General features: G+C 47.6%; 1 protein-coding gene across 1 annotated transcript; it reads left to right on the forward strand.

Moving 5' to 3' along the window:
- Positions 1-480: 480 nt before the first annotated feature.
- On the forward strand, positions 481-8268 carry LOC121293043 (polycystic kidney disease and receptor for egg jelly-related protein-like). The gene has a single exon (XM_041215636.1). It carries the CDS (start codon positions 481-483, stop codon positions 8266-8268), a length of 7788 nt encoding a protein of 2595 aa, XP_041071570.1.
- Positions 8269-16745: the final 8477 nt, after the last annotated feature.

Here is a 16745-nt window from a genome sequence, read left to right on the forward strand (position 1 = left end):
TGAGTGTAGTTTTTTCTGGGTGAGTGTGTGTGTTTTCTGTGTGTGTGTTTGTGTTTTCGGGATGTGTTTGTGTGTGAATGTGTATTATCGGGGGGGGGGGGGGGGGGGGCGGGGGGAGGGGTGTGTAAGTGTGTGTTTTCGGGATGTGTGTGGTGTGTGTGTGTATTATCGGCGGGGGTGGGGGGGGGGTGGTGTAAGTGTGTGTTTTCGGAATGTGAGTGTGGTTTTTTCCTAGGTGAGTGTGGTTTCGCCCGGGACTGACCTCCCCACGGGGCTGGAGCCCGGACTGCATGGAGAGCGGGGAATGTCCTCCCCTGCGGCTGGGAGTTCGAGCCTGGATTCCGGGATTGTGGTGTCACAGTGTCCGAGGGTGGGGTGGGGAGGGGGGGTCTGGAGCTCGGTCTGAGCCGACGGTTCCCTTCAAACCGCTACCGGTCATCCTATAGCCAACCGCCTTCAGCTGCCCCACCTCCGGGTGCGATGTTGTCTCTGTGGCTGTGCTTTGGGCTAGTAGCCGCTCAGGCACTTCCAGCCCCTCCCGTGCTGCTGGAGTGTGAGTTTGGCGTGAGACACAGGCAGGACTCGGTGCTGAGATACACCTGCTTGTGGCAGAGATTTGTAGAGCTGACATACCGACCCACTGCTGGCACTGACACCAGGAAACCACCACCCACCCTCACATGGTTCATCGACCAGCGCAGAGTGGCCTCCGCTGTCCAGTGGTCGGGGAGACAGAACCTGGGCAGGGTGCCCCCCGACTCCCCCATCACCCTGGCATACAGCTCTGCTTCCTGCCCCACCTGCCGCTACCAGAACCTGACCATCCACGCCACCGCCCTCAGGGTGCAGTTCTTCACTCTCCGCCCCAACAGAGTGCCGGTCATATATCGGGACCTGGAGTTGGCCTGGTGTGCCAACCTAAACAGTTTAGTGTGGAGCTACAGGGTGACCTGCCCGGGCGGCGGTCCCACCTCCGCCACCCTGCTCAGTAGCCAGGTGACCCAGATCGCCAGTGGAAGCTACCCGCCGGGCAAGGAGGCCGCGTGCTCCCAGGATTTCCATTACACCTTTAAGGTGCAGTATCCTCAGGTTGGCAACTACTCCTGTAACCTGGATCTCATTAACGGGAGCCTCGCCACTCTCACCATCTCCGTCCAGGTGAAGCCAGCGATGTTGCACCTCCTCAGCACCCAGTCTGCCACCATCCACCGCAGGGTGAGGCTGGTCGTATCCTGGCAACTGTGGACCAAAGGCGGCTTCCTCACCTATCAGCTGGCTGCCAGCCCAGCTGGCCAGAGCAGCTGGACTTCGACCTATCACCCCAATGCCATTGAGAGTAACATCTGCCCCTGCACCTGGCCCCGGCCGAACGAGTGCATTACCCAGCTGCTGCTGAAGGTGGGCAGGATTGCTATCCGGACCTCCGCCACCACCATCACCTTTCACCAGGGGGCCGTGCGTTTCGTAAATCACGGGAGGCTCCTCTCGCTGAAGACCAGTGCCACGATGTCAGGAACAGCCTTCTACTACATCAGCTCAAACAACCAGCTCTACTATTCAAAGGTAGACACCCCTCCTGGCAGCCATCGGCACTTCCTACTTCTCCAAGCTCCTGAAGTAAGCCACCTGTTTCAAATAGATTACACCAGCCCTGAAGAGTATAGTGTCACCATCCAACTCTACTTGAACCTAAAAGGAACTATTTACAATTCCTTAGAGGACATGAACGTCAGTCTCTCCCTGTTTAATAGTGGTCCTGTTGATATGGGGCTCCCAGTTAATGTGGTTTGGTTTATTCCCCTCCAGCACCCTGCCATGCAGTGTGCCTGGGCCTTTGAGCTGAATGATGGCACCGCGGTCCACTTGTATGAATTCAGTCAGAAAGTTGCAGATGCACCGAGCTACATCCCGGAAGTCCAGTTGACCTTTAATCCTATGCTATATTCAGGCTTCCTGGCCAGGGTGACTTGTTCAACAGCTGGTGAGATGATGATAAGTCTTAGGGCAAGTGTAGGTAATTACAGTACCACTCCCCAGGACTCCGTTCTGTTCTGTAACCTGCCTGAGTGCCGCCTGCCTTTACCCACTATAGAACATCCACCTCCTCCTGACACCATCATCCGGAACACCAAGGGCTCCCCTCTCACTGTTTACGGGAATTCAGGTTTACACTGCAATAGTATTCTCTCGGTGACTATCTCCTGGAAGATTTATGAAATTGCAGGTATAAAAGCGCAACCAAACTGGAATCAGAGTGTGCCCCTCCAGCCTAGAGTTCGGACAAGCACAGCCACCCTGCATCTCCCTGCGTTCAGCTTGGATTATGGTTTCTATCTCTTTGTTCTCAATGTGACCATGTCCACGTCAGATCCCACTCTGCCGTATGTCAACAACTCATGTCACGCCGTGGTCAAGGTGACTAAGAGTGAGCTGGTTGCGCTGATTGCTGGAGGATCTTATAGGACTGTGAGCTTGGAGGACAGCATCACACTGGACGCTTCGATGAGTGCTGACCCTGATTCATCCGATCCACACCTTGGACTGAACTTCTCCTGGTACTGCACAATGAAATTCTCTGACTACAGTACCATGACCCTCTCCAAAAACCATTACTGCCACCCTGGCCACCCTGATCTCAAATGGAACTCTGCTATACTCGACACCTTGGTTATCCCATCACACATGCTAATCACCAAAAAGGACTTCTACTTCCGACTGGTCATTCAGAAAGACACAAGAACCAGTTACTTTGACCAAACCATCTCAGTGTACTTTGGTTTTGTACCGCAAGTATTAATAACTTGCATTGAGAACTGTGGGACATCCCTGATACCAACAGATCGCTTCATCTTGAATGGGAGTTGCTCCAATTGTCCGAGTTCCAGTGAGCTGAAGTACCATTGGAGCCTGCTTTCAGAGAGTGCTGTTTCTGACATCATCGTTGACTGGGTTTCTGATAGTTCTACAGGGAACTCTTTGTCTTACATGTCACTGAACCCCATGTCCTTTCTGCACTTGTCTGATGGATGGTATAATTTTGAACTGAGAGTAACCATTCCCAGTGGTGCCTATAGCCTCAACCGGTACCACTTCTACATTAATTCTCCTCCAAGGGCAGGACGTTGCGTTATAACCCCAAAAGAGGGCTGGGCCCTACAGACCAAATTCACAATAATATGTGTGAATTTCGAGGACAGTGATCACCCCCTCAGTTATAAGGTGATTGCAAAAACCTTCTACCCAACTGGCATCATCGACAGTCTGAAGAACAACCTGTTGGGTACAATTGTATATTTTGGATACAGTCCCAAGTCTCCACCCTTTCTCCTGCCAGTGGGCAGCACGTGGGGCCAGCACCTTCTGATTGTTGCCGTCCAAGTGTTTGATAGCCATGGTGCCTACACGCAGGTGAACCTGAGGGCCACAGTGTATGATCTCCCAGTTGACCTGCGCCAAAAGTCTCTGGTGGACCAGTTGTCGGGCTTCATTGAAGGAGAGAGGGCACCTTTAACAACCCTGCTGCATGAGACAAATTATCTGGAAGCAAACCAGCTGCTCTACGAAGTTGCTGCTGGGCTGAATAGCAACAGTTTCATGGGTAGGGAAAAGGCCAAGGTCAGTAAGCTACGTGAAACTCTTGTCAATGTCTCCACCATCATTCCGGTCACATCCCCCAAGCTTATCAACCAAATATCTGCCACAATCTTTGAAGCAGCACAGAAACCAGATGAAGTCAACCAACAAGCCCAGCGTCTTGCTGTCACCAAGCTACTGGAACTTTCTTCTGTTCTGCTGAACTACACCAGTGAAGATGCAATTCCCTCTGAAAGCACTGAGCAGTTGTCATGCAGCATTCTCACCGCAGCCTCCAATGTGATGGCTGCCTTTTCCTCCCAGTTCCCAACACAAGGCACAGAGAAAGGCATCTCACTAACCACAGACCAAGAGAAGGTGACAACTACCATCTTCCCCACCTTGAAAATTTTGACAGATGCCGTGTCTCACAGTAAAGTCCCAGGACAAAAAGATACCCTATTGCAGACCAGGCAGTGGGAAATAATTGTAAAGAAAGTTGAGAAACGCAAGCTCCAGAACTCCTATATTTCTGACCCAGATTGTACCAGTTGCATTTACCCGGTTTTGGGAATGTTTGGTGGAGCCACCCAGCCAGTATCCTCTGTATTTTACAAGTTTGAACAGAATCCTTTACCATGGCTTGGGAAAGCATCACACATAGTTACAGATGTCAGTAGCTTCCACATGACCATCCAGGATCACAATGGAAGCATACACAACTTGGTCCCCAAGCAAGTGGACTCATTTATGGTCAGGAAGGACATTTTGTCGACCCAACCCATCAAATTATTCATTGACTCCAGAAGAAGTAATGTGGTCCTAGGGCAGTTCACGATTGTGATGAACTCCACTTCAGCTCAAGAAGTCTTCCTCCAGCTACTTGTAGACCTGGACCCCATCTTCATGGTTAGCATCTATTCAGGGAAGGGTACTACTAACTTAACCCAGAAACATACAGTCCCAGTGTGCAATCCAAGACAGCCTTTAAACCATGGCCACCAGGTGCAGGACCCTTACATCATCAGGATTCCAACCAACCTCTTCCAGAAGAATGCAACTCACCCAAATAGCAGCAGGTACGTCACTGTCGCTGTTGAGACAAAGTACGCAAGGCCTCAGCTGGTCATTACAGCTGGGCTCAAGATCTCTGTTTTCATTGCAAGCTGTCTGACTTTCCAAGGAAATTCTGACACTTGGGATTCTTCACTGTGCACAATGGGCCCTCTTACAAACCTCAAGAGATTGCACTGTATCTGCAAGAGTTTTGGCAATCAGACCATCAAGAGGGCTCTGAACATGAATATGCCCTGGTTCCTGACTGGCAGTGTTTTGGTGTTGCCTGATACCATCGACCTGCTTGAAGTTGGACAACTGATTCAGACCTTGCCGAGGAACCTAGTGACTCTGATTACAGTTCTGGTCATTTTTTTCATCTACTCCATACTGCTCTGGCGCTCATGCAGAAAACGAGAAAGCGACAAGAAAAAGATTGTCATTCTTCTTGACAATGACCCCTGTGATGCTGCTTGCTACTTGGTGACCTTTTACACAGGGGGCCGTCTTGATGCTGGGACGACTGCAGATGTTTTTATGACCTTGATCGGCACATTGGTGGAGAGTGAAGTTCACCTTCTTCGTCATCCAGACCATAAGACCTTCAGAAGGAACAGTGTGGACACCTTCCTACTCACTACCAAAGATGAACTCGGGGAGCTGCTTTTCATCCAGGTCTGGCACAATAATGTGGGACCCTCGCCTTCCTGGTACCTCAGCAGGGTGAAAGTGCAGAATGTGCTAACCAAGCATACCTGGCATTTCTTCTGCCGGAAGTGGTTAGGGATCATGAAAGGGGATGGCTTGTTACACAGGATATTTCCCGCCATTGACCCTGATGCCCTACTGAAGAGGAAGGATGTATTCTTCATTGAAACATCCAGTAAGATTGAGAGAGAACACTTATGGTTCTCTGTCTTTGCCTACGATGTCAACCAGTCCTTCACCAGAATTCAGAGATTATCCTGCTGTTTGACCATGCTGTTATCCAGCTTGCTGCTTAACCTTATGCTGTTCCAAAAAAAGGAACTCGAAGATCGTTTGCAGAGACTGCTGAGATCTTTGGTGATTGGGGTTGAAAGTGCATTGGTGATGGTGCCAGTAGAAATTTTAATGTCCACTCTGTTTATATATGCACAGAAGAAAGATGCTTCTTTAACAATAACAGAAGGCACAGAGCCTGAACCAAACCAAGAAATTAATAGCAACTCACCTGAGAACCCTAACACAAAGCCAAATAGCTTGAGGGAGCGGTTGAAGGACTGGTATCAGATGGACGAACAGGCCAGTGAGGCCAATGAAAGTCCCAAGGAAGCGGCAGAGACACCAGACGATGACCAATACAATTTTTTATCCTATATCGCGGGTGTGGACAACATCCAGGATCCCTTGACAAAAAGGAAAGATAACTGTATAATCTCAGAGTCTGTAGCAGATCAAATTAATAGCGAGGAAAACATCGAGAAAGCAGGTGGAAAGAAGGTGGCACATGCAACTAAGCTGAAACCAATGGCATGGTTTCATCAGAATAGACCTGCAAAATACAAGAAGGGACAAGGAAGACCTGCCAAGCCCTCCAAAAATATAGGCCCAAGCAAGTCACGTGTCATGCTGTCTCGGTGTCTCTTGTACTTGGCTTGGTGTCTTGTGTGCCTATTGTCAGCTGTGTCAGCAGTCTTCATCGTACTCTATGGGCTTTCCTATGGTGTCGAAACCTCCTGGCTGTGGCTTATGGCCTCTATAGTTTCTTTCATCCAGGGTGTATTTCTGTTGCAACCTCTGAAGATCATGGTCTTTGCTGCCATCTTTGCTTTAAGACGCAGGCGTCCCCGGGATCTGGACTGGTCCACAGGGATTCAGGTGTTGCAGGTTAGCACAGACGACCTTCCAAAGAACGATCCTGACTGCCTCCAGTCAGAGGTCCGGGTCAGGAAGCCGTACAGACCACTAGAAGGTGATGAATTAATATTGGCCAAGAGGAAAGGGACCCTCAGATTTCAGGCCTTTATGTTTTGCAAGGGATTCCTGTTACACCTTGTTTTCCTTGGACTGCTTACGCACCTGGTGTGCACCACAGACTACAACAACGCTTACTTTTACAACAACATCATTTGGAACAAATTCTCTGAGAAGCTGGAGCAGGCTAACACTGTCCAAGAGCTCTACACATGGATGGCCCTCACTTTTTTGCCCCTGATTCATGAGGACTCCAATCCAGCCTTTCTGTCTGACACCAAATCCAGAATCCTGGGCCTGCCAAGAATGCGCCAGTTGAGATCTGAACTAGCATCGGTAGACTGTTTTGGGATGCCCAGTGCCCTGTCCTCCTTTCTGGGCAAGCATCATTGCCGACCCTTGTTTAATGTTAATCAACAGGACACCAAGAATTACAATGGCTCCTGGCAGCAGCCTATTGGAAGCATGCCAGTAAGACACCCATTAGATTACACAGGTTGGGTGTATGAAACTTTAGATTTCCCTTGGTTGTACCACTCACATGGGGCATATTACGTGTACCCACTGGGGGGCTACTCCCTCTACTTCTCCCCAACAAGCTTGCAAAGTTCAAGATTAAGACTATTGGCTCTCCAGAATGCAAGCTGGGTTGACAGGAGCACCTGGGCCATTATCATTGAAACCACCATTTATAATGCAAACATTGACTTATTCACTTCCATCTCTCTGATTTTAGAGACAGTCCCTTTTGGTGTGATCAACAAGAAGTTGGTGGTGAAACCCTTCACCCTCAGGCTCTTTAATAGGAGCGAGTCAAACTGGATCTTCCTTAGTGTCCTCGTCATTATTTTTTTCATCCTATTTGTTATAGATGAGTGTCAGAAAATAAAACGGAAAGGTTACAGGTACTTCCAGACACTCAAAAATATTGCCAGATTGGTGATGACAGTGCTGCTGTTGGTGACCATAGTCCTTTACGTGGCCAAGTTTATCTTGTCACAGCAAATGCTAGAGTTCTACAAGAAAAATCCAAACACCTTCATTGCTTTTCATGTTATTGCCGCCTTGGATCAACTACTCAGGTTCAATGTTACATTCCTCATTTTTGTTGCCGTACTGAAACTTCTCAAATATGCACGGTTCCTTTACGATGTGCGCTTAGCTCAAAAGGCAATTTCTGTAAGTTTTCCTGCTATCTGCTCCCTAGCTGTAATAATGGCACTATATTCCCTTATTTTTATATCTTTTGGCTACCTGCTGTTTGCTCCATTTGACGAGAATTTCAATTCCATGATCCATGCAACACAAACCGTTGTGTCCTACCACATAGGGGACTTTATCAAAACAGAGTTTCCCTACAGCAAGGTTATTGGTGGCATCTACCTAGCATCCTTTCTCTTTATTATACAGTGTATCCTGATAAACCTCTTGGAATCAGTGGTCATGCTGTCTTATGGAGATATGAAACAGTTCATCCATGAGAAGCCATCCAAAGAGGCAGAGGTGGCCAATTTTGTAATGCAGGAAATCAGGCGTACCTGGTATGCATTGAGGAGAAAAACACCTCCAAAAGATGGGAAAAAGATTCTGGCAAAATTGTTTTATGGACAAGGTTCTGAACGCACCTATGGGTTAAAGCAAAAGAAAGTGAAAGGGAAGAGGATGAGCTACCTAGTTATCTGATTACTAATCCTTCCTAGTTATCTGAAATTCAGACCTATGGTTAGAAACCTTCAAAAGAAGTGTAATCCTGAAAAAAAAAGAAAGGCTGGTAGGGTATTGCCCTTCGGTACAAAATCAAGCTCAATGGGTGATTTATTATCAAGAAGGTTTCCCTTTGATATGAGCTTTTTTCCAATTGTATTCATGACAAAAAGCCAATTTCTGTTGAAGGCTGAATCTTGCACAATTGTAAGTGTTGTGTATGGCTTAGTGTGTCCAGATTTAATGATTAGTTCTTTAAAGTGCAATGTGTAGTTCATTGGGTATGATATAGGATAATCACCACACACTCACATCTGTTCCAAAGGGTGAAAAACACTACAGTCAGATCAATGTGTGCAGGCTAAAAGTATAAGTAAGATTTATTTAGGTTAATTAATACACCAAAGTGAAATGATGCAGCTTCAAACATTTGTCTAATTTTCCCATAAAAGATGCAGTAGTCTCAAGTACTCACTATGGCATATTATCCCTTGCTATATTAACCATCTGTATAATTATATTTATCCTAACCACTCTCTTCACTCTGTAATTGACTCTTTTAAATCAGTAATTCCTTGTCACTGAGACCCCAACATGAGGAAACAGTCAAAAACTCTTTGTACCCTTAATTTCTTTAGTCCTTTCTACCAAGTGGAATCAACCCCACATCTCAAATTTCCCTTTAAAACTACAGAATCCCATCCATGGCATCATCCTGATGATTCATCAATGTACATTCTCCATGGCCATAATGCAGTTTCTTTAACAAAACACTTGAGACTGCACACATTACTGTAACTGAAGCCTAACTTTTACAAATTTATAGTTACCTTGTTCTCTATCCTCCGATTTCCAAGGCCTTTCTTTGTATGTTTGTTAGGCTGTGAATGGGAAATAGTGCAGATTCCAGAGAGTTAACGGAACTTTGTTTTTCTGATGCATTCAATGTGGTAATGTTAATTTTAGTCAATAAGTTAAGCAGGAGATATTACATCAGCAGCTTTCTATACACTCCAGTAGGAAAAGTAAGTTAATTGTGTGGCATTCATTGCAGGATCATCTACCTTACTTATCAGCAGCACTTACAACCTCCCCAATGTTTGGAATGTGAGACACCTCAATATCTGATTGGTTGTTTTTTTATTAATAATAAAAATGCTGAACCAATGAGAAAGCTGGGACAAGGCTCTAACCTGAACCAATCAGAAAGATCATCTATTAACCTATAGTTAGATATTGACTTGGGACGCAGAAGAGGGCAGATGGACAGACAGACAGGCAGATGGATCAACAGATGCATGGATGGATGGATGGACAGATGGATGAATGGACGGATGGCTGGTCGGATGGCAGATGGACGGATGGACAGACAGATAGATGGATGGACAAATGGATGGATTGATGAATGGATGGATGGACAAATGGATGGATTGATGAATTAATGGATGGACAGATGGACGGATTGATGGATGGATGGATGGACAGATGGATGGATTGATGAACGGACGGATGGATGGACAAACGGATGGACAGGTGGACGGATTGATGGATGGATGGACAGATGGATGTATGGATGGACAGATAGATGGACAGAGAGATGGACAGATGGATGGACGGACAGACGGACGGATTCCCATTGCAAATCATATAGCCCCCTGAAGCACATTACACCACCCGGAGATTATGTCCTGAGTTGTCAGACAGTGGTGTACATTGCTATCATTAATATAGAAGGTGCACAAACCTACAGCTGCAAGAACAGTCTGTGAGGATAACACCAAATATCACTCGAGCTTCCCTCAATCCTAAACAGTGTTCAATATTGCAAAGTGGTTCTGTGATGACCTGAACTAATTGTGAACTCGTGCTCCTTCAATGTCTGTTCTGCTCATGAAGCAAAATGTCAGAAACTCATAAAATAACACAATGTTATACTCTATATTTTTTAATTAAAACTTGTATAACAATAACAAATAGTTTAAGTTAATTTGTTTGTGAGGTTGGTACCAGGATGAAACAATTGGAAAATACCAGGAGAAGCAATGTGCACAAAAGACTGGAAGCAGCAAATAGGACGAGAGTAAAGAATAGTTCAGAAATGGGAGGGAGCAGTTGGGGGCAGATGTGGTGATCTAAGGAGGGAAAGGAATTTCTGAAATGTGTACAAGAGAACCGCCCTGATTAGAGTTTCTCCAGTCTAATGAGGAAGGAGGCAGTTCTGGATCTGATCGCTGGGAATAAAGAGGAAGAAATACAGTATGTTTCACTGGGAACATTTTGGTAAAGAAACAAATGTGTCATGAGGTTTAGAATAGTTATAGAAAAGCACAAGGGACTGACCAAAGATAAAGGGCTGAATTCTGCGTGACCACTGGCAGCGGGTGGTGATAGGCGGCGTGTGTGGACAGTATGGGCACGATCGGTTTCACGATGGTGGGAAGGCAGGTTGCGATCGTCCACTCAGCCCACCAATGGCAGGCCGTTTTTCTTACCAACAGTTGTCAGGGAGCTCATTGTAATACATCAGCGTATCATTAAAAGGCCGTCCACGTTGGTGGGAAAGCACGGCGACATGTTTCACAACAGTACACAGGCGACATACCCTTGTCAGCCTTCACTTTGGGTGAACTGGCGGCGAGTGAACAGCATCGTTCTGCAGAGCTCGCCAAGGACGCCTGTTGCTTTGCAGGATTCAGGGGCACTTGGGGCCGGAGTGAAATATTGCCCTGCCTCAGAGGTGACTGTTGTTGTGGGGGGTGTCTGGGGGCAACTGCTGCCCAGCCTCGGAGGCAACTGTAGTCGGGGGGGGGGTGGACAACTGCTGCCCTGGCGTTGGATCCTGCGCACAAGAAATCGAGGTGGGGGCAGGGTAAGTGAGGGAAGTGGCCATGCATTAGGGACACCTGTATATACTGAGCATCCCTCTGCAACTGAGACAGATCAGGCGCTGCCACAGTGATGTGATTGGGGTTGCTTCCCAGCCTGCCCATCCATGCAAGCACTCCAGACCATACCCCACCTTCCAGCACAGACTGCGAGTCCACCACCACTTTATTGGATCGCAGAGCAGTTGGACTGTACACGTTGTACAATCTCCTCGCCACCGCTGGCCATGTAGCGGTCACTGCTGGAGGTGCTCACAGCCCCTTGCAATCTCAGCATCCTGGTTTGGACCAGTATCCCTCATGTCACAGGTTGACAGGGCAGCCATGCAGCTCACTCATCTCTGGCCGTCCGAAGGGTAACCAGCACTCTCCAGGAAGCATGAAGGGGCGGTCACACAGGGCCAGGAAAGGTGCTCATTACACCCATGATAACCACGTCCCTCTCTCTTTCATGCTGCAGGAAGATCATGGATCCTGGTGACCCAGCTGTGTGCCTGATGGCCTACAGCGACCGTGGAAGATGGAGGAGAGAGTGACTGAGGCTCCTGGCTGCGCAAAGGCAGGAGCAGTAACCTCATGAAGAAGGGGCAACAGGGGGTCAGTGAGCCGTGGCTGGTTGGTGCCTAGCGACACCCAGAGGCTATAGAGGTCATAGGAAGAGGGGAGTCAGATTGGCCGGACACTCTTTGAATCACCTGGGTGGATGGCCCTGGAATGTGCACCTGCTGATCCTCCTCCCTTTGGGTGCCCAGGGGCCCCAGGCTGGCTCCTTGAGGAGAAGGGGAGATGAGATCGAGGATGCCTCTTGCGTACACACTGTTGGAGGCCAACTATGGCATCAGCGATGGAGTTCAGCCCATGCAGCAGTGCAGGAGTGAAGTCCTGGACCAAGGTCTCCATGGCGGCCGCCATCCTACCAGTGTTGACCTCGGTGTGTTGGCATACCGGCACTATCACCTCAGACTGAAGATGGACGGACTCCTCCATCGTGCCTTGTAATCTGAGCAGTGCAGCGGACATCCCTTCCTGATGTTCCCGAGCTTGTCTTTGCAGCTCCAGCAACTGTGACATGCCCGAGTCTAGAGGCCCCTCATCTGACTCGGACTCACCAGGTTTCTGGCCTCTAGCAGTCCTCCAAGTGCCGGAGACCTGGGCTGTAGATCACACAGTGTGATGTGCTCACCAGATTGTGATCCCGAGGCTACTCTAAAACTAGGTCCCACCGAGATGTGTGTCTCTGCGCTGGTGGAGGGTGTGGGTGAGCGCTGTGATGGGACTTCAGGGAGGGTGCCTTCAGATTCCTCTTCAGAGGTTTCTTTGGGGCTTGATTGGAGGCCCTGGGTCGAGTACTCCGTTGGCTGTTTCCCTGATGTGCCTGTGAAAGCAAGGAGAGATAATTAGTACATGGCAGTGGCCTGTGAAACATGACATATCACTCACAGCATGGTTCTGATGGGTGTTGAACTGCTGGGTCCTCACTTGGTAGAGCAGCACCGACTTCATCGTCAGCACACGACCGGTCCAGATGCCAGCTGGATGGCTGTGTTTTCAGGCTCTGTGAGGACCTTGATTTTGGGCATTCCTCCACCGGTCTGTCCCCATGCTACCCCCGACTCCAGAGTTCATAGTGAGTTGAATTGTGAGATGATTCATCAGTGCCATTTTCTGGGAGACAGTAGGCTCATCTTGAGAACCTGGTCACCTGGGATTTTCATCAGAATTAATAGTAGCCCATTCAAATCTCCTGTACTCCAGGGAGTAGCTCAGAGAGTTGCCATGGGAGATTCAGCACGGCTGGTAACTCCCTTGCCATGTCCATGTGTGGGTGATTCACTAATATCTCACACACCGCCTCGGGCAATCACAAAACAGCCCAATTTTGTCCTTCATTGCTCATTACAATATCATGATCCCAAACATGAACCTGATTGATTCTTTTGATAAAACAGGACCTCCAGTGGTGGGGCAGCGAGGTGGGTGGTGGGGGGTGGGGAAGGGGGGGGGGGGAGTTGGGGGAGGGGTGGATTTTAAACTAACTTGCTGGGCAGGAAACTGATGGGATGGATTAATTACTGTCTTATGCGGCACCTAATATTACTCATTGGAGATCAGCATCAAACAGGGTGTAACACCATCCACCTACCAGATCCCATCAGCTTCCCAGCAGGTCGTTAGTTTAAAATTGCTCTCCCAGCAGAGACTCTCTAACTGCTGTTAGTTGATCATTTATTCTTGGGACGTGTATCCAATCCCCCCAAGTCAAGTTATCTTGAGTTCACTAAAAGCCAAGCATGTAGAGTGGGACCAGAATCATGCATCGGCCCAGGAGAGATGGGAATGCCTGGCTCCCCTCCCTTTAAGGACATTGGTGAAACAATTCATTCTTCGAACAATCGGACCTGGTCCATACATTACCAGAACTCTTGAATCAGTTTCACAACTCCACGTGACCATTAACCAGTCGGTAACTGTCCTCTCATAGAGAAGAGTTAATTAAATACAAAACATTATAATATTTGCCATCAATTCTAAAATGGTTTCACTCTTTCATAAAGAGTAACAGCAGTATTTATGACCAAACTAAATAAGACCACAAGGTAATTGCGTTCAGTTTATCCTAATGTATCTCATTACACATTCCAATGTTTCTCTTTATTCTTTCCTGGGTGTGGCTGTTGTTGGCAAACACTGCATTTGTTCCACATCCCTGGGTAATTATTTGACTTGTTGACTACCCTCTGAAGAAAGATTTCCTGATAATTGCGCTAAAATGATCTTTTACCAGTTTAAGCTTGTCTCCCTAGTCTGTTCCTACACTTAAACTTAAAGGGGCGGGATTTTTTGAGTCGTCTGGCGGAAGTGGTGGGTGGGCCCGGGAGCAGCCAGGAAACAGTCCGCCGCCCGCTATTGGCCCCCAACCATGAAATGCGCGCTGAAAGGCTCAGCGCTGCTGGAGTTGGGGGCAGAAGGAGGGCGGGTGCTGGCATAAGCATGGGGGAGCGCGGACTGAAAGCTCCCGGAAGGCAGGGAGCTGAAGGATTTTAAAATCAAAAATAAAGATTTGGAAATCCTGAGTAAAATGTCCCCAGATAGGGCTCACTCACATGAACATACACATAATAAAAATTATGTCAAAACGTTTTTATTGTTTAAAAAATTAATGTTGGAAACCTCATCCCGCTCGTGGATGAGGTTTCCTCAAAAATGCTAAGGCCGCCTGTCTGATTCGCCCGCCCACCAACCGTAAGGTTGGACAGGCAGTGAAAAGTCTCTCTTAACTGATAAATTAATAGTCTTAATAAGCCTCTTCATTGTCGGCGGGCGTGCTGCCAACTCTCGTGTGCACCTGCTGACTGAAAAATCACACGCGTGCGCGATGACATCAGGACGCTTGCCCGGCCTCATCGCGCACAACTGTATGTCCGATTGGGTTGGGCACGTGCCCACCTGCAGGATGTTAAATCCGGCCCAAAGTAATAGTCCAGGTTAACCATTTCAGTACCATTTTCTAACTGGAATCTGCTTGAATCAGTTTTCAAGATCGCCTCTTTTGCCAGTTGCAAATCCCAAGGTGAGTGAATTTCCCCGTTCTGGGTATAAGTTTGGTTCCGTTTGATTATGGCAGTGTAATGGAAAACTCTTAAGGAATTTGACCCCTCTAGTCCCTCCCCACTGGTCTCATGGTTCTTCCTGCACTACCTCCAGAAGATCTCTCTTGTGTCTTGTTGACCAACGCCTGACACAATGCTCAAGGTGCAGAATATTGTAGAGTACTATGCAGTTTGAGCACTATTCCCTCAGTGTGTACTCCATCCTGGGTATGTATGTTTTTAGTTCTGATTGGTGGGTGTTGTTTAAGGTAAATCCCAGTCCTTAATCTCTCTCTTGATCCCTCCACGGACTCAGTGTTGTCAGATAGCATTGGATGAGATGCAATTTCCTGAAAATTAACACAGGAGAGACTGATGCCACCAACTCATTCTCTTGCCATCAATTCTATCCCAACCTGCTTAGAGCCTTGGATTAAGCCAGGTTGCTTATCATCTCAGGATCCTATTAGAACCTGAGCTGAATGTGTGAAGTTAGAGTACCTTCTGGTCTCTAACATCACACATCCTAGAGGCTTATCCTTACCTCTGCACTATAATATTGCACAATATAATTTCCAGGCTTGTGTAACAGAGCGAGAGAGGTGGAGAGATTTGGGGAAAGAATTTCAGGGCTTACAGCCTCAGTAGCTGAAGGCACAGCCACCAAATGGAGTGATTAAAATCGAGGATTCACAAGATGTCAGAATTGGAAGAGCACATATCTCTCAAGAGGATTATCAGGCTGGAGATGATTACAGAGATAGGGAAAGGTAAAGCCATAGAGAGATTTGAAAACAAGGATGAGAATTTTAAAATCAAGACTGTGAGCCAATATATGTCAGCAAACACAGGAGTTGATGGGTGAATGGGACTTAATTCCAGTTGGGATTTGAGCAGCAGAATTTTGGATGAGCTCAAGTTTATGGAGGGTGACAGACGAGTGGCTGGCTTGCAGAGAGCTGGAATTGTCAGGCCTGGAGATTACAAAAGTTAGGGATGTGGGTTCCAACTGAGCGGAGGCTGGGATGGAGATGGGAGGTGCTACAGAGGTGAAAAGAGGTGGTCATGGTGATGGAGTGGATAGGTGGTCAGTAGCTCATCTCAGAGTCAAACAGGCTGTGAATGGTCTAGTTCAGCCCCAAAGCTAGAAAAACAAATGAGGGAGAAAGGAATAGAAGAGATGCTGAATGGGTGAGATTAAGAGGGATAGGAAGAGGCTGGGCTGGAGCTTTAACAGCAGTATAGACTGGAGGGCTGGCATCAAGTTGCCAATTCCATATATCACAGTGTAATTTCCAGAGCTGATCAATACTATCTCTCAGTTGACATTTTGACACCTTTGCTATCTGTTAGATTGTATGTGTGAAAGTTGAAAACAATGTCATGTCCATGGTTCATCCAAAAGGTGGCACCTCCAATGCTGCAGCACAGCCTCAGTACTGCACTTCAATATCAGACTAGATTTTGGGCTTAAATCTCTGGAGTGAGGCTTGAATTTACAACCTCTTGACCCAGAGGAGAGAATGCTACCTCTCAGGCACAGCTGAATTTAGCAAGATGTCACTTTTAAGTCACCAGTCCTAGCTACTTAGCTAAAAACTGACAGTGATTATCAGTGATTCCCATAACCAGGAATTTATGCAGCAAAAGCTTTACAGCATCTGGGTAGACTGGGGGTGGGGTTAGTCATGGAGGAAGTTGGGTAGTGGTCAGGTCTAGTGGGGAGTCAGGGGGTCAGTAGTATAGTTGCCCAGGAGTTGTAATTGATTTTAATCCTTCTAACTTTTCCTGGGTGACTATTCTGTTAAGTAACCATGTGAAGTTTCCAACTCTAACTTAGAGTTCGGGCAGAAATTTTAGATCGGTGGGTGGGTGGGTGCGCGCCTGACCTGATCAGGCACGAAATCACACGAGATGATGTGGGGCCAGAGTCCCTGCATCATCCTGCACTCACACAATGTTTTGATTGGCAGGCAGGCAG

This window comes from Carcharodon carcharias, chromosome 21 (assembly GCF_017639515.1).
Source record: "Carcharodon carcharias isolate sCarCar2 chromosome 21, sCarCar2.pri, whole genome shotgun sequence".
Taxonomy (NCBI): Eukaryota; Metazoa; Chordata; class Chondrichthyes; order Lamniformes; family Lamnidae; genus Carcharodon; species Carcharodon carcharias.

Excerpts from the sequence above, each read along its gene's own strand:
- LOC121293043 (XM_041215636.1), top strand. The coding sequence starts at position 481 with ATGTTGTCTCTGTGGCTGTGCTTTGGGCTAGTAGCCGCTCAGGCACTT.